Source organism: Lissotriton helveticus, chromosome 11 (assembly GCF_964261635.1).
Source record: "Lissotriton helveticus chromosome 11, aLisHel1.1, whole genome shotgun sequence".
Lineage (NCBI taxonomy): Eukaryota > Metazoa > Chordata > Amphibia > Caudata > Salamandridae > Lissotriton > Lissotriton helveticus.
The window spans coordinates 208,237,795-208,255,586 of NC_136072.1; the positions used below are offsets into that span (position 1 = coordinate 208,237,795).

General features: G+C 47.1%; 1 protein-coding gene across 3 annotated transcripts in view; it reads right to left on the bottom strand.

Annotated features, from left to right (window-relative positions):
• Positions 1 to 17,493, bottom strand: part of ERICH6 (glutamate rich 6) — a 407,363-nt gene extending 389,870 nt beyond the window's left edge. For 2 of the 3 annotated variants that reach the window (XM_078666090.1, XM_078666089.1), the window contains exon 1: positions 17,261 to 17,493. In XM_078666090.1, the coding sequence (XP_078522216.1) occupies positions 17,261 to 17,381 (121 nt within the window). In that variant the 5' untranslated portion in view covers positions 17,382 to 17,493. The remainder of the gene's footprint in view (positions 1 to 17,260) is intronic. The other variant, XM_078666091.1, reaches the window with a different exon arrangement.
• Positions 17,494 to 17,792: the final 299 nt, after the last annotated feature.

Sequence of the window (17,792 nt, forward strand, 5' to 3'; positions counted from 1 at the left end):
TGCCACTGCATCCTTCAGTGCGGTTTGAAAACTAGCATTTCGACCTGGCAAAATAGACCTTTGCTAGGTCTAAACCTTCCTTCTACAACTTATAAATCACTCCCAAGTTAGGCCCTAACAGCTCCTAGGGCATGCTGCATGGTATTTCAGTCAGTCAGTCAGTCAAAACAAGCTTTATTCGATTAATTAAAATCATAAAAGCAAAGACAGTACATATTTACAAATTTACAGATCACATAATTCATATGGTTAAAAATCATTTAAGAAAGTCAAGCCCGGTAGCAATATCTAGTACGTTCAAGTGATTAAAAAGTTGTTACAGATACAATTCATTCCCAATGTAATAAAAAGGCGAATAATTAGCTTAAAAAGATAACAGAATCTACAGTATAGTGAGGTCACCCTTCCAAGTGCCTCGGGGATAGCTTCCTGGCCTTCATACGCATGGCTGCAACCAGAAAGCTAGCAACCCCGAAGACTATCCTAGTGCTACCTAGTAACTGTAGATAAAGTAGGGCTGGGCGTACTTGGACGAAGCCTGCTTCCCTTAGGATAGGTGCCAAAAACTGCATTCTGCACTTCTTAAAATGGTCACAGAACATTACAAAATACATGAGGGACTGCTCTGAGAAGTTATCGCAGCTGCATGGAATTGACTCGTCTGCGACCCTCCATACGGGGAAGTCACCTAGGGAATACTGAATAATGTTGAACCTAAATCTAATAAGCAGGTGTCGGTGGTATGGGCGGCTTACAATTTTTAGATAAGGTTCAATTGAGGGCGTGGTCAGGAGGAGGAAGTTGGCTCTGGCTCTAGGTTTAGTCAGTTCCTCACTCTCCCGCATTTGCGATGCCCTCCTCAAAAAGTTATCCTTAATCCATTTAAGCATGGTATTTAAAAACAATGACATGTGTATTAAAGTTTTACATGTCCTAGCAGTGAAAATACTCCAATGTAATTTTTCACTGTCGCACGGCTAAAATCCAATAGACTAACATTGGTTTACCCTATTACATTTAATAAGTGATAACTTCCGTTAGGGAACAGCTATAAAAATGCTTCTTCCACTTATTTGATTTGTAATTTAAAAACCTCTTAATGGTTAAATGTCACATTTTAAATTACTATTTTGAAAATACACTTTTAGAAAGTTGGTATTTTTGCCTGCTAAACGAAAATGTGCTTTTCTGCCAGTGCCCACAGTTAAATGACTGCTAATGGCTCTCCTATGGTGCCATGTGTATTCCTTCCAGACAGGGGACAAATGAGCCTTGGATTTGGGGAAAGGTGTTCCTCTCCTGAGCAGGATAGCCTCAGGGTTGTACCCAGCGCTTTCCTGAGATTCAAACCTGAGGGCTGTACACAGCCTCATCCTGGCTCCGGAAGATGCCTGATCTGTCACTTGCAAATGCAGTTCACACTCAAGCCTGTCTGCCATTTGTTTCTCTAGCCAGGCTGGAGCCAGGGCAAAGGGCAGAACTAACCAGACCTAGTTTAGGGTTAGACAAAGAGGGTGTCCTCCATCCACAAGTTGGCACTGGGCATAAAATGGCAACCCCAGAACCTCTTACCTAAAAACTCCTGGATCTGTTGAATTTCAGAAGAAAAACTGCCCTGCTGTATGAAAGCTAAAGGAAAACTGGACCTGCTTGTCTTGAACTCAGGAACCCAGAAGTGACTCAAAGGGTCCGTTGGTTGACCTCCTGATTGATCTACAGGTAAACAACACGATTCTATGGGCTTTCTTTGCAAATGCCCAGATGACCAGTAGCAACTGGTCCTGCTTGGCCACTGCTGCTGGCCTCTGCTGCAGTGAGTCCTAAACCTCAGGCGGTGCCCCCCAGGTCTTGAACTGTTGGCTGGTGTTAGAGTGTACTCCTCTAACCTTGAAACTGCAAGAGCTGATTTTAGGAGAACCATAGGTTCTGAGCTCACTGCATCAAATGAACTGTCCCCAGTCTCCTCAGGAACGGAAATGGACTTTACCAAGGCCAACGCCAAATGTCAACCGCCTGCGGACGAGACCTGCCGGACACAGACAACGGACCTTGCCACACGGAACTCTTTGCACCAATGACTGTCCCATGTTTCCCGACAACACGAAGTACTGATCATCAACCAGCTTTTTGAGCTGACAACGACTGCCCTGCGGTACCATGCCAACGTAAAGTTAAAAACTAGGACTGCAGCAACCCGCCGCCAACTAGCTCTTCTCCGGATCTAGCCTTCAGCTCGACCTTGAGACGACCTTGTTGGCAACACCAACTCGCATGAAACAGGACTAAGTTAGAAGGTAAGCTTTCCACCGGGGTTAACTTAGTCCCTATATCCGGCCCATGCTCACTTGCGGGCAGCCTTAATTGTCTAGCATGACCAGATAACTGTGATTAGCGCTCTACTTTTTGGTGCTTTTGCCACTGAAATATGTAAATAATCATATCTCTTGTCCTACTTATTGGATTTTTTTTTGTTTTTATTTCATTTTATGGATTAAAACATACTCTATTTTTCTAAATTGGTTTGGGATTCATCTCCATTTTATACACAATTAAAAACATTTCCTATTCCATAACTTCTAAAAACACAGTTTTCCTTCCCACAACTATTCCTATTATAATACTAAAAAAAGTTTACTTTTTTTTGTACAATGATTGGTTTAACAATTTCTAATTATGACCAGCATAAAAAGAAGAGACAAAACAGTAGTATGACATACCCCCTTATCAAATACAAGTACACATTCAAGACTAGTTCTAAAATCCTCCTACTAGATGTTTCAAATCCTTCAACATTCAACTAGGATTGATTAGTCCTTGAATTTTGTTCACCCCAGCGTCGACGCGTTCCGATGGTATCTTGCTTACAAAACCATCTTTATCAAGACCAGAACAAAATGTTTTGTCTCCTTTTTCTTATATTTCACTGGATTGTGTCTTTTAATCCTACTTTAAAATCCTGCTACACGCTGTTTATATGTGCATTTAGGAGTGTTTCCCTTATTGTTCACGCTGCGTTAATCGATCTGTTTGAAAACAATATCTATTTATGTTAATACGCATTCCTATCGGGTAGCTTTCCTGGATGTTTAAAAATTGTTGTCCATTCGTTATTCTTGGTTCCTACCGTGGTGAAACTTGCATCGATTTTCAATGAAGTAGCGATGCGGGAACGCTGATAATTATATGGGCATCTTTACACGCGGCTTATGTCCATGGGCCGTCGTTATCACTTGCTGCCCTTAATATCGGCAATTGAGTGCTCCACTTTCCGTCTGCTACGCGCAGTTACACGTAACGAATACAAGATTAAAGCTCTGTGCACATTTGACACTTACATGGCACAATTTATGATTGTAGGTGTGGTGTATGGCTGATAGTTGAATGTTTCAAGAGCCATAGGTTGACTTATTTACTTTCCCACGGGGCAAATTGATTTTACTGTATTAGATTATGTCAGACAGTGTTTTGCTTAAACTGGAAATACAAAAGCACTGGTTCTCTATTCCTTTGTATCTGTTTCCAGGGGTGGGGGGTGCTCTCCAATTAAACCCCTGCTGAGAAGGGGTGTTCCTGTCCCTTGCACATTACAAAGGTACAAGTACTCTGGCCCAGATTTATTAAGGTTTCGAGTCACCCTTGTAAGGCAAAACCTAGAATGTGATTTATCATGCTATTTAGAAGCACTCTGCGTGGATTGGTAAATATGGTTTAATGTAAGACAGAACACGTATATACCTTGCGTTACACTGTACAAGAAAGCATTACATGGGTGCAGCGGATGTGTTCCGATGCACCCACTCATGTATTCTGAAGCATTCCTAGGTTTACCAACACTAGTAGACTTGGGAATGCATCAGAATTGTACGCCTTTACAGGAGAGGCGCAACAAGGAGAAATAGGTTTTCTTCTCATTGTTCCCTCTTTCTAAGAATGCTGAATTCTGCAGCACATTTAGAAAGAGGAAAATGCCTCTGAGGATTATTTTTGTACAGGAAGGTGTACCTTCCTGCACAAAAACAATCCTGCCTGTAACACAGGCACCCTTGCACCACAGCGCAATGTGCCTGTGTTAGCACTAGGCTGCACTGAGTTGTGTCCGTGCAAGGATAGATATGGCGCATTCTTGTCCTCTCCCTTTCATAGGGTGCAGCATTGACACAATCATACATCTGGCCCTCGGTACTTGCAGGGCCGGACTGGCCATAGCGGGCACCGTGCGTTTCCCCAGTGGGCCGTTACAGTGGGGGCTGGTTTTGGGCCCTAGGGGGGGCGTTTTTGGTACCAGGGGTCAGCAATATCGGCCCCTGTAACAAAATTGGCCAAAACCGGCCATCGCAAACTGCTCTGCTGCACTCCCCCTCACTTCAGGGGGGGTCGGCTGAGCAGTTTGCCAGGGCTGGTTTTTGTTCCCAGTCCGGCCCTGGGTACTTGATAATGCCTGTACATTGGAAGCACTGATTTGACAGGTGTGTTTGGGAGCATAAGTAGTGCTTACCAGTCTCGATCACCCTTCCCTGCAAGGCTTTAAGTGGGATGAAAAAACTAGGGGGGGTCTCTCAAAGGGGCGTGGCCAATGTAATTAAGTGTGTGGCTTAAAAACGTGTAGGCTAAAAAGTGCTTGACAGTGTGCTGCCAGACTTGTATTTTGCTGTTTCTGTCATTGCATCCAGATTAGGGCTCCCATTTTATGGTATTTATTTTTTTAACATTTCCTTCTGTATTTATCCATATTTATTTTTAGCCCATTTTATTTGTATATATCCGTATTTATTTTGTGTTTTGCGTAAAAATTGAGTTGTAAAATTGTACATTTCCATATTTATTCAACTGTTCTACGCGCACTCATACTTTGATGTCTGTCATGTTTTCACTATTTAAGCAACCAACTATTACATACTAATACATCTACTGGTAAATATTAGCATTATACCACAAATGCATGTTGACAAATGCCATTATTTAAAGAAATGTCATCCTGTTTTTTCATTTACATTCTATCTGCTTAGCTGTTGGGCTATAATTAGGGCTCCCGGTTTTCCGTTTAAACTGATTTTTACATATAAATACAGACGGGAAACTATGTTTCCTTTGTCTGTATTTATATGTAGAAACGGCAAAATACTAGTAAAGTTTGCCGCGTTTAGCCCAGAGTTGGCACATCCCTGTTCCTTTTGTTGCTGCCCCCAGCCTTACTTTTGAATTGAGCATCTCGAGGGCTCCGCTGCTCGAGTGAACTCTGTGCCAGCCCGTCATGTCACTGTAAAGTATGTGCTGGAAATAACTTGCAGACTGCTGGTAAGGTTCTAAGTGAATATTTATTCATTAAATGACAAGCTTAATATGAGGAGCGCCGGCCGGCGCTGCCGATAGTTTCAGTTCCTCGGAGCGCAATGGGGAATGCGCGCGCAGCGCGCCAACATGGCCGCCGCACGTCACGTCTGCGTGACGTGCATAAACTAGACTGCGCACACTACATATCTCCCCTTTTTACCAAACTTTGCTGAGTCACTTACAGTTCAGTGTCCAATTCGAAATCTCGAAATCTGGAGGGCCTTACCACCTGCCTTCCACTTCTTGTAACCCTGACGGGGTTCTCCATAGTCTCTTGGCTCTGCATCTCTTGGCTTTCTGCTCCTTCACTCACCGCTCCATCTTCATTCCTGCTTCTCTCCAACCTGTCCATTTCTGTACCTTGACTTCCGTTCTCTTCTTCCTCTTCACTCTCCGTCCCGGCTCTTACTCCACCTTGCTGCTCACTGGCATCTTGTCTCCTCTCCACGTTCGAACCTTCCGTGTCTTCCCATTCAGTTCCATGTTGCTCCCAGCCCAAAACCTTGTTGCACCTGGCCATGCGGTCCTGGGACCACACGTTCCCATCACTCAGCAAGGCAGCTCGATCATACACTTCCACGACTTGCATCGGCTTGCTATACTTGCTGTCTCCTTTCTTCTGTAGAGTGGCCAACTTTACTCTCACCCACTCTCCTTTCTCCAAGCCTCTACCTTTCACATTCCTTCGTTTGTTGTAGTGATTGCTGTAAATTGTCTGTGCTCTTTCCAGGTTGGCCCGCACCACTGCAGGGGACCATTCGCTGGTGACGACCTTTTCCTTCCAAATCCTGTTGTCATGCGTGAACGGTTCATGTCCCCTCAATATTTGGAATGGGCTGTACCCCGTACCAGTGGGGGTTATTCTGTAGGCCCACACCATGTTCTCTAGCGCCTTCTCCCAATTCTGTGCACTTGATATGGCGGCTTGTATGGCTCCCATCACTACCCTGTTAAATCTCTCCACTAGGCCGTTACCGGCCGGATGGTAGATTGCCGTGTGTTTGACAGTGATGCCATTTCTTTCCATGAACTTGTTCCACCTTTCCGACGTGAACTGGGGCCCATTGTCACTCAAGACCGCTTTGGGTATTCCTTCCCTAGTGAAGGTCTCTGACAGAAACTTTATGATGTTCTCTGTGTCCATAGACTCGTCTACTCTCAACTCCGGCCACTTTGAATATCGGTCCATGAGTACACACACATATTTCTGTGTGCCTTGGTCATCTAGGACAGGTCCCAAAATGTCCACCGATAGTTCTTCCCACGGATTTGAAGGAAGGTCAAACTTCCCTATCGCTGGCCTCAAAGGTTTTAAGGTCTTGTCTGCCCGTTGACATTGTGGACATTCCCTGACATGCCTTTCAGCCCTTATGTCCATGCCTGGCCACCAGTAGTTTTGTTTTGCTCTTGCCTTGAGTTTCCCTATGCCCAAGTGTCCCTCGTGTAGTAAGTCCAACAGTTTTGAGGTGAGGTTCCTTGGGGGGATCACCTTATCTCCTCTGTAAATGAATACCCCCTTGTCTCCTACCGACAGTTCTTCCCGCACTTCATAGTACGGCCTGAGGCTCGCCCTCACGTTTCTTTTATCTGGCCATCCTTGTACGATGTGCACCTTCACTTCCTTCATGTCGGAGTCCTCCTCGTATGACTCTGTCCATTCTTGTTGGCTAATTAATTTTTCTTGGTCTTCTATGAGAGCTATCAACTCCCCACTGCCTGCAGGGTCTTTCTCTCCAGGTTCCATGGCGGCTCCCCTACTCAGGAAATCCGCTACACGGTTCCGGTTCCCGGGAATGTACTCCACGTCATACCTGAACTCGAGTAGCTTTAGGGACATTTTGGATATTCTGGGAGTGGCACTGGCATGTCCACTTGATGTTAGCACCTTCACCAATGGCTTGTGATCTGTTTTGAGAAGAAAACGTGTTCCCCACAGAAATTGCCGGAATCTTGCCATGGCCCATACGACTGCCAGCATCTCCTTCTCAATTACGCTGTATTTGCTCTCTGTGTCCGTCAATGCTCTGGATGCAAAACTGATCGTCTCCATTTCCCCTCTTCCTCTGTCTTGCATGAGTACAGCGCCCAGGCCCTTGTCGCTAGCATCAGTCGTCAGTACGGTGGTGCCTTGTGGGTCGTAACCCTTGAGAGGAACAGCTCCTGTGATATCTTTCTTGATAGTTTCGAACTCTGCTTGGGCTTCCGGTGTCCACTGGAACACAGTGCTTTCCCTGGTCAGCAGCCTCATGTTGTGGGTCTTTGAGGCGAAGTGTACCACAAACTTGCTGTAGTACTCCGCCATCCCCAAGAACGACCTGACCTCTTCCTTGTTCCTGGGTGGCGGTGCTTCAGCGATGGCTTTTACGTTTTCCGACTTGGGTGTAACGCCCTGTTGTCCGATCTCGTGTCCCAGGTACGTTACCGACTGTAGGCCCAACCGGCACTTCATCCACTCCGCTGTAAGACCTTTGTTTTCTAGCGTTTGTAACACGTTTCCCAGTTTCTGATCGTGATCATGCCTGTCTCGCCCCATCACCAGGATGTCGTCCTGGAAATACTGGACGTCCTTGCAGTCTCTGAATAGTTGGTGCATCATTTTCTGGAAAACTGCAGCCGCCGAGGCCAGCCCAAACGGCATACGACAGAACTGGTAACAACCAAACGGAGTGATGAAGGATGTAAGACTTTTGCTGTCCGGGTGCAGTGCTATTTGGTGATAGGCCGATGTCAAGTCGATTGTGGAGTACCACCTCACTCCTCTGGTCTTGGCCAACATTTCTTCAATTCTGGGGAGGGGAAATTTCTCCACCACGATATTTTTATTCAGTTCTCTCAGGTCCACACAGAGCCGGACCTTCCCATTGGGCTTCATCACAACCACTAAGGGCACCAACCATTCTGCGCAGGTTATCGGTTCTATTATTCCCTTCTTTTCCAACTCCTGGAGTTCTTTCTGGACTGCCTCTCTTACCGCAATCGGTACATTCCTCACTTTGTGAGCCACAGGGACGGCCCCTTCCTTGAGCACGATCTTGTGTTGGAATTTTTCCATCCGTCCCACCGTGCCTCCAAACACCTTTGGGTAGTTCTCCTTCCATTTGTTCAGGTCCGGCCATTCCTCTTGCTCTGTGAGTAATATTTGCTCCTTTCCTCCTGGATCCAGCTTTATTCCTAGGTCGCCCTGGTCTAGCCATCCTAGGACGGAGGGTCCTTTCTCTGCAATGTACAGCTTGCACCATGCTGATCGGCCCCTAAATTCGAACAACAGGCGTCGGAACCCCACCATTGGAATGCGGTCGCCATTGTAGGTGACCGGCCGAATGTCTAGTTTCTCCAACTCCGAGCCCAACTTGGGTCTGAACTTTTCTTCCCACACTGCCCGTTGGACGATGGTGAATGGGGATCCGGTGTCTGCCACCACAGAGATGGTGATTCCACCCATAGACATGTCCAGGATTGGTTTTGTGGATTTTTTCCCTTCTACGCTCAGTACCTGGTCGTATATGCATAAGACGGTGACCACCTCTTCCTCTGCGACCTCCTCCTGATCTTCTTCGCCTTGATCGATGCATTTCACCATTTCCTTGGGATGTTTCTTCCTACACACCTTCTCATAGTGGCCTAAGATGCCACAGTGTAGGCACTTGGCTCGGAACGCAGGACATCTTCTATTGCGTGCGTCGTGGGACCAACTGCCGCATCTGTAGCATGATTTCTTGCCATCATTGCCTGTTTGCTTTCCTTGCCATCTGTTTGTTCCTTTGGCCGCTGGGTCTTTGCCTCTCTGGTCTTTGCGGTGGTCTCCCTCTTGTATCCTGTTCACCATCATTGGGGGGGCTACATCTTTCTTGGTCGCATCAGCGCACCTCCTTGCGAGTTCCGCCCTTTTTACGATGACCATTACATCTTTGAGTGTGGTGTCGCCGCTTGCCCATAACTTGTCTTGGACGTTTGTGCTCGTAGTATGCATCACGATCTGATCCTTTATGAATTCGTCTTCCCACAGTGCGTATTTACACGGGGCAGCTAGCTTCCTCAAGGCCGCTACATATTCTTCTATGGTCTCTCCTGCCCGTTGTCTTCTCTGCTGGAAGTTAAACCTGTCCACCGATACGCAGATAGTGGGGCGATAACGTTCATCCAAGTCTTCCAATGCATGTGCATATACATCCTTATCAGTGTCTTCCCTCTTTTTGGGCACCAGACTCTTGTAAATCCTGAGACCCTCCGGTCCCAGGTTCAGTAACAGGATCCGTTTCTTTCTTTGGGGGGTGAATGACTCTTCATTTTCGTCCTCCAAGACCCCTATGAAATTGTCAATATATTCTTTCCAATCCTCCCACTTCATCAGGGGGTCCCCAGGTTTCGGTAGAAATTGCACTGGTGCAATCGCATAGCCTGCTGGCGTGCTCATTCTCACCTCCCTGATCGCTGTCGCTTTGACGTCCTTGCTGGTGGGACTCCCTGGGGTGCTGTCCTTTACCTCTGTGTTGGTGTCTTCCTGGGGACTCTCAGTGCTAGTCCCCGCCGCCTCCTCTTTGGTAGCCAGCGCTGTTCCTCCCTGGCACGGTGTCGTGGGAAGGGTCGCGCTGTGGGCTTATCTCTTGTGGGGCGTGCTGCTGCCTCTTCGGCCCCTTCGCCGCCTCTCGGGTGGCTGTGGCTCTGCCACGCTCCTCAACTTGTCGTGCCTTAGTGGCTCAGCCGTGCCCCCTTAAGCCCTCTGCTGCATGGGCTGTGTGGAGCAGCTCTACGTTGCACTGAGGTGGTTAGAGGGTTGCCTACCCTGCTGCTGCCCACGTGGGGGGGTCCGTTTTTTTTCCTTCGGATTTGCCGACTGGAGCCTCCCGTCCTCGTCGCCACTGTAAAGTATGTGCTGGAAATAACTTGCAGACTGCTGGTAAGGTTCTAAGTGAATATTTATTCATTAAATGACAAGTTTAATATGAGGAGCGCCGGCCGGCGCTGCCGATAGTTTCAGTTCCTCGGCGCGCAATGGGGAATGCGCGCGCAGCGCGCCAACATGGCCGCCGCACGTCACGTCTGCGTGACGTGCATAAACTAGACTGCGCACACTACAGTCACCATTTCACAAGATAAATGTATGTCTGTGGCCTCAGGGGGCAGATTAATGGTGACCCCTGGAATGCTGCTTTTCACACTGTCTGTCCTGCTGCAGCCTCGGGCTCTGGATCCAACACCCCCCCACCACGTATGAGACGGGCAACACCAGGGGGTTTGAATCGGCAATTAACCTTCACTGAGCCGAAGGATTAGGATAACTGCAGCTCAGGGAGTGTGCATTGTTTTCTGCGAGCTGTGCTTTCAAATATTTGTATTTGCATGTTGAAAGCACTTGTTCGACTGATCTTAAAAAGATAGACTTTCCTGAAGCGAAGTGATGATGGCACCTCAGCTTTTGATACTCTTTTTAAAAGTGTGCAGGCTTTCAGCAAAAGGTATGTGTAGGAGTGGTAAAAGAAAGAAGCGAGTGGTATTGTGGCAGCTGCGAACCCTCCCCCCAAACAAAATGTTACTTGGGAGCAATAGGTGAGTGGATATGGCTTGGAAAAGAAGGCAGCGCATAAATGGAGAATGTGTGGGCTGAGTAGAGAGCTCTCTCCATGGAAGTGCAAGCTCCAAACGCTTTCTGAGCAGAACCTGTTTTCCAATTCCTCTAATGTTTTGTTTTAGATAAAGAGACATGTAGGACATTATACTCGTTGTAAAAATTAGCACCCCCTCTGAAAAAACAAATGCAAACCAAACCAGCGTTATGGCTTTAATTTTACCATCCTTTGAAAGATGAATGACTAAGGTGACTACTGACATTTGAGCTTACGATATGTCAGAAACCACCACTAAACTTGCTGAGCCATCTGATAGAATGGCATTACAGCAACAGTGCTGGGCTTGGAATAGATAACTGGCATATCAGCAGGTTAGGCTTCAGTGTGCAGATTCAGGCAAACTGCATTTGTGCTTTCCTTTGCCTCCATGCGCTATCAAATTCAAGACTGCCCGTTGGTTTCTATTTTGTTTTAAACAGCTGGATGTTGCACCCTTACTCGTGTGTGGTTGCTTGTAAGCCTATTTTGATGCATGGGTGTGTGACTTGCATATGATTCCTCATGTGGGGGGCATGGGCGTTCGTGCAGAAATTTTTCCAGGGGGGGGCAACATTTTTACTTCATCAACATCCTCCGAGATGATTGTGCACAAGTATTAAATAAACAAATAAAAAAATCTAATTAAACAAAGAGCTTAAATAAACAAAGAAACCCATGGGGTGGGAGAAAAATCATGCGAGGCTTCACATCAGATTACCTGGCAACCACAATGAAACAGAGGAAAAAAAACCAAGCATTGGCATAGCCAATAGGTCTCGCCTTTGGGACCTTATAAGTGTTTAGCCATGCAACACTTGAAGTTGTTGCACCAAGGATATTGTACTAGACAACTAAACACTTATAAGGTTCCAAAGGGGAGACCTATTGGCTATGTCAATGCTGTTTTTTTTAAATGACAAGCAGTGCTATATGGCTTCGGCTGCCACTTATTTATTTATTTATTTATGAATTTGTATCGCGCCTGAATCAGCCCCGAAGGGGTATCTCCGCGCGTACTTAGTCCACCACATCCCACGTAGATGCTGCAGCCATCTTTGAATGGTTTTAAAGCCAATTCAAAAGCTGTCACCAGTGTATGCTAATCCCTATCTCAACTGTGAGGCTGCTCTCCTGCTTCCCAATTCTATTAAATACAAATGATGTAAAAAGAACATCCCTTTCTGAGCTGCACGGCTCATCCTACCCATGTTTCATGCGCAGATTTGAAATACTGATGGTTTGGGCTTCCCGGAATTCAACTGGTTGAGAGGTAGACAGGTGTAGAGAGGTAGAGAGAGGTAGAGAGAGAGAGAGGTGTAGAGAGGTAGAGAGACAGAGGTAGAGAGAAGTAGAGAGAGAGGTAGAGAGAGAGAGGTAGAGAGAGAGAGGTAGAGAGAGAGGTAGAGAGAGAGGTAGAGAGAGAGGTAGAGAGAGAGGGAGAGGTAGAGAGAGAGGTAGAGAGAGAGGTAGAGAGAGAGGTAGAGGTAGAGAGGTAGAGGTAGAGAGAGAGGTAGAGAGAGAGAGGTAGAGGTAGAGAGGTAGAGGTAGAGAAAGACAGAGGTAGAGAGAGGGAGAGAGGTAGAGAGGTGTAGAGAGAGGTGTAGAGAGAGAGGTAGAGGTAAAGAGAGACATAGAGAGACGTAGAGAGAGAGGTAGAGAGAGGTAGAGAGAGAGAGGTAGAGAGAGGTAGAGGTAGAGAGAGAGAGAGGTAGAGAGAGAGGTAGAGGTGTAAAGGTAGAGAGAGAGGTAGAGAGATAGAGGGAGAGGTAGAGAGAGAGAGGTAGAGAGAGAGCGAGAGAGGTAGAGGGAGAGGGAGATGGGTAGAGAGAGAGGGGTAGAGGTAGAGAGGTAGAGGTAGAGAGAGTGGGAGAGGTAGAGAGGGTGAGAGGGGTAAAGAGAAAGAGGTAGAGAGAGAGGTAGAGAGAGAGTTAGAGAGAGAGAGGTAGAGAGAGAGGTAGAGAGAGAGGTAGAGAGAGAGGTAGAGAGAGAGGTAGAGAAAGAGGTAGAGAAAGAGGTAGAGAGAGAGGTAGAGAGAGAGGTAGAGAGTGGTAGAGTGAGAGGTAGAGAGTGGTAGAGAGAGAGGTAGAGAGTGAGAGGTAGAGAGACAGAGGTAGAGAGAGAGAGGTAGAGGTAGAGGTAGGGAGAGAGAGAGAGGTAGAGAGAGAGGTAGAGGTAGAGAGGTAGAGAGAGAAAGAGAGGTAGAGAGAGAGAGAGCAGTAGAGAGAGAGGTAGAGAGAGACGTACAGGTAGAGCGAGAGAGAGAGAGAGAGTGGTAGAGAGAGAGGTAGAGAGAGAGAGGTAGAGTAATAGAGGTAGAGAGAGAGGTAGAGAGAGAGGGGTAGAGAGAGAGAGGTAGAGGTAGAGGTAGAGGGAGAGAGGGAGAGAGGTAGAGGTAGAGGTAGAGAGGTAGAGGTAGAGGTAGAGAGGTAGAGGTGGAGAGAGTGGTAGAGGGAGAGAGAGAGAGAGAGGTAGAGAGGGAGAGGAAGAGGGAGAGGAATAGAGAGGGGTAGAGAGGTAGAGAGAGGGTTAGAGAGAGCGGTAGAGAGAGCGGTAGAGAGAGAGAGGTAGAGTGAGAGAGGTAGAGGTAGAGGTAGGGAGGTAGAGAGAGAGGGGTAGAGAGAGAGAGGTAGATAGAGGTAGCGAGAGAGGCAGAGAGAGGTAGAGAGAGAGAGCAGTAGAGAGAGAGAGAGGCAGAGAGAGAGAGAGGTAGAGAGGTAGAGGTCGAGAGAGAGAGAGAGGTAGAGAGAGAGAGGTAGAGAGAGAGAGGTAGAGAGAAGCAGAGAGAGAGAGGTAGAGGTAGGGAGAGAGAGGTAGAGGTAGGGAGAGAGAGGTAGAGGTAGGGAGAGAGAGGTAGAGGTAGGGAGAGAGAGAGGTAGGGAGAGAGAGGTAGAGAGAGGTAGAGAGAGAGAGGTATAGAGGTAGAGGTAGAGAGGTAGAGAGAGGTTGAGGGAGAGGTAAAGAGAGAGAGGTAGAGGGAGAGAGAGAGAGAGGTAGAGAGAGAGAGAGAGAGAGAGAGAGAGAGAGAGAGAGAGAGAGAGAGAGAGGTAGAGGTAGAGAGAGAGAGAGGTAGGTGGTAGAGAGGTAGAGAGAGAGAGAGAGGTGGAGAGAGAGAGGTAGAGAGAGAGGTAGCGAGAAAGGTAGAGAGAGAGTTAGAGAGAGATAGAGAGGGAGAGGGAGAGAGAGAGAGGTAGAGAGAGAGAGGTAGAGAGAGAGAGGTAGAGAGAGGTAGAGAGAGAGGTAGAGGTAGAGAGAGAGAGAGAGAGAGAGATAGCGAGAGGTAGAGAGGTGTAGAGAGAGGTGTAGAGAGAGAGCTAGAGGTAAAGAGAGACAGAGAGAGAGACGTAGAGAGAGGTAGAGAGGTAGAGAGGTAGAGAGAGAGGTAGAGAGAGAGAGGTAGAGAGAGAGGTAGTGGTAGAGAGGTAGAGAGAGAGAGGTGGAGAGAGAGAGGTGGAGAGAGAGAGGTAGAGAGAGAGAGAGGTAGAGAGAGAGAGAGGTAGAGAGAGAGGTAGAGAGAGAGGGAGAGGTAGAGAGAGAGAGGTAGAGAGAGAGGTAGAGAGAGAGGTAGAGAGAGAGGTAGAGAGAGAGGTAGAGGTGGAGAGGTAGAGGTAGAGAGAGAGGTAGCGAGAGAGAGGTAGAGGTAGAGAGGTAGAGGTAGAGAGAGACAGAGGTAGAGAGAGAGAGAGAGGTAGAGAGGTGTAGAGAGAGAGGTAGAGGTAAAGAGAGACATAGAGAGAGAGAGACGTAGAGAGAGAGGTAGAGAGAGGTAGAGAGGTAGAGAGAGAGGTAGAGAGGTAGAGAGAAAGGTAGAGAGAGGTAGAGAGGGAGAGAGAGAGAGAGAGAGGTAGAGGTAGAGAGGTAGATTGGAGATCCTAGCATTTCCAGAGCATTAAAGGCACTACTCATTTGTAACGTCATTCCTTTCACTGCACATCCTCCTTTATCTAAATAACTAGGGCCCTCAAATACAAAAGGGTGTTGTGGTCATAAAGCTTACAATTTGCAGCATCACAGTGGTTGCTACTGCAAAACCCCTTTTTAGAGTTGTGTATAACCTTCATGATTGACAAAAGGGGTTCTGCATCTTACTTCATATTGGAATTTGGAGGGGCAGTGGAAAGGTTGCTATCTTCAAATTGCAATTTACAATGACATATATCAATGGTTTTCAAATGCAATGGTAGTCGCAAACTGTTGATCTGATACCAACACTGAGCTGCAGTTGGTACATGATTCAGAAAAGAAAAGTTGTCCCTGTGGGACAGCTTTCCCTTCGTGAATCATGGCAGGCGACAGTGAGTACAGACAGTGGTCCAGGGGCTACACTCGATACTGCAATGAACATGAGGGACTGCCCCTTTGGAGCTCAAGGCGTAAACTCTTTAATCCATCTCATATACAGACCCTTCTGTAATACTAGTGCTTATGGTGCAAAAAAAACAGGCATATCGTGTGTGGTGCAGACACTTCTGTTCAGTTTTAACTCTTTTTCAGTTATCATCAAAATATTTTAATTCATATTTTGGTTTCCATTGTTAACTGTTTTTTAATATATCCATTATTTTATTTTAGAAATAATGGATATATTTAAAAAACGTATAACAACAGTTAACAATGGAAACCAAAATATGAATTAAAATATTTTGTTGAGAACTGAAAAAGAGTTAAAACTGATTATTACCATGGAAAAGAAATTGATGAAACGTTAATGTTCGCTGAAAAGTGCACACATCCATCGGAACAGAAGTGTCTGCACCACACACGATATGGTATATGAAAGGGCACCTAAAGAGGAGGTACCAGGATGTAGTAGCACCAGCAAAAGAAAGGAATAATGCTTGAGTACGAATAAATCACGAGTGCACAGAAGGACTTTCAAATTGATCTCGCAAAAAACAGGCAGACACACCCATTGCATCTCTGGGCGAATTGTGTAATTCTGTGCCAGCGTTAATGAGGCTTTGATGGTTTTCACCCCTGGCTGCAGCTCCACTCTTCCTTAGCTTGAAAAATGTGCCCCCCCCCCCCCCGGAATTTGACTCTAGGTGCGCCTCTGCTTCAAGCTGTGGGAGCAGCCAGGCCGGCCCTTCTCTCTTGCCCATCAGCAGCAGTTTTCCCGCTCATCATGCAGGACCGTCATTACAAGCGCTTTCTCACGCTTTTAAAATTGACGGCCCTGCAGACAAACACCACTGTTGGGGCTGTCAATAGTGACGGACCGGTGTTCCAGGGGGGGGCAAGTGCCCCCCCTTGCCCTCCACTGCGGACGCCCATGGTGGGGGGGGGGACTTGTGGTGGGCCTTTTGCATTGTGATCGGTGTTTGTTGAGTTTGTTGCCATTTAGTTTGTTGTTCCCTCAGCTCTTGTGTCCGTGTACAAGCAGTTGCACATGTGTTTTTTGGGACTGAAATAAATGTGGAAAAATACTAGCTGTAGCATCGTCTTTTGCTTGTGGCAAAAATAAATGCGGATAAATACAGAAAAAAAGCCCCAAAAATAAATATGGATAAATACAGACGGAAATGGCAAAAAAATAAATACCATAAGACCGGGAGCCCTATCCTAGCTATAATTCATGAAAGACAGCACGGAGGTTCATTCAAAGAAGCATACATTTCTGTATTTATCCACCTTTGAAAATAAATGCAGACAGAAAACACATTGTTTTCTGTGTGTATTTATCTGTAGAAATCTGTAAAAACTGAAAACAGGGAGCCTTAATCCAGATATATGATACAAGTAATATCATACCTACAACAAGTCAGGACTATTGGCTTTGTCAATGGTTGTTAGTTGCATAAGATAAAAAAGCAGCAACCATGTCTTGCATATATTATTGAAAAAGCTTCCACTTAAAGCCCTGGTGACACCAGGACAATGTTACTGCTCTTGAGTTTAAAAAATAAAAGGGAAATCCAGGGAGAAAATTACTCTCTTTAAATGATTTATCTTCCCCTTCAACGCACATCTAGCGTGCAGTCAGTGCAGTCCGGAAAAAAACGGCCGCCTGTGCCAGGGCACAAAACAAAGCCCGATAGAGACGTGCTTCAAGGCCCCCTTTAAAAAACTGCCAGTGCTCAGACCCGGTGAGACCTGGCGCACTTAAAGCCCTGCTACCCTGCGATAACTGAGCTCAGTCCTCCTTACTGCTGAGTCTTGGAATTCGGCACGTGTAGTTGTCAGTCACGAGAATAGTCGTGCGCGATGCAAAGTACCATCTCAAAGTGCCCCGCGTGAGATGAAGGTGTGGCGCCTAAGTGGCCGTCAGCCAGCAGGTGTTTATCGTAGCATGCCTTAGTGACACCGTGTTGTTCTCCGGTCCCTACCTTGGCGCGGAGAGCAGCGCGAGCTCCCGGTCCTTTCCCTCGGGGCGGCAGGTACTCCAGTGGGGGTGCCCTTCGGTGGGCTGCCGTCTGAGGGGCGCGGCGCTCGGTGTCCGGATGCCATCTCTGCTCTACCCGAAGGCTCTGGACGCGCTGCAGCCTCAGTCGCGCTCCATGGGAACGGCGGGTTTGTTTTCAAACGCCTTGCGGCGGCTGCTGAGGATGCGATGCGTCGAATCTTAAGTGTCGGTACTGGGCAAAGGCTGCTGGAAAGGCTCTTCGGGAGACTGCGGCACCTCACCTAACCCCTGGAGGGCGCTGTCAGCCTTCTCTTCTGTCTGTAGGATATCGGCGGCTTGCAAGGTGCTTTGTTGTGATTTGGTTTCTCTGGAGACGGCCCGCCCGTGGTTGCACGGCACCCCCACCCTCTCTGTGCCTGCGGCTACCAGCCCCAGAGGGACCGGGCGGATGGAGCATGACGAGGCAAAACAGTTCTGTCCCACAAGTGTAGATCAAAACTCGTCGATACAACTGG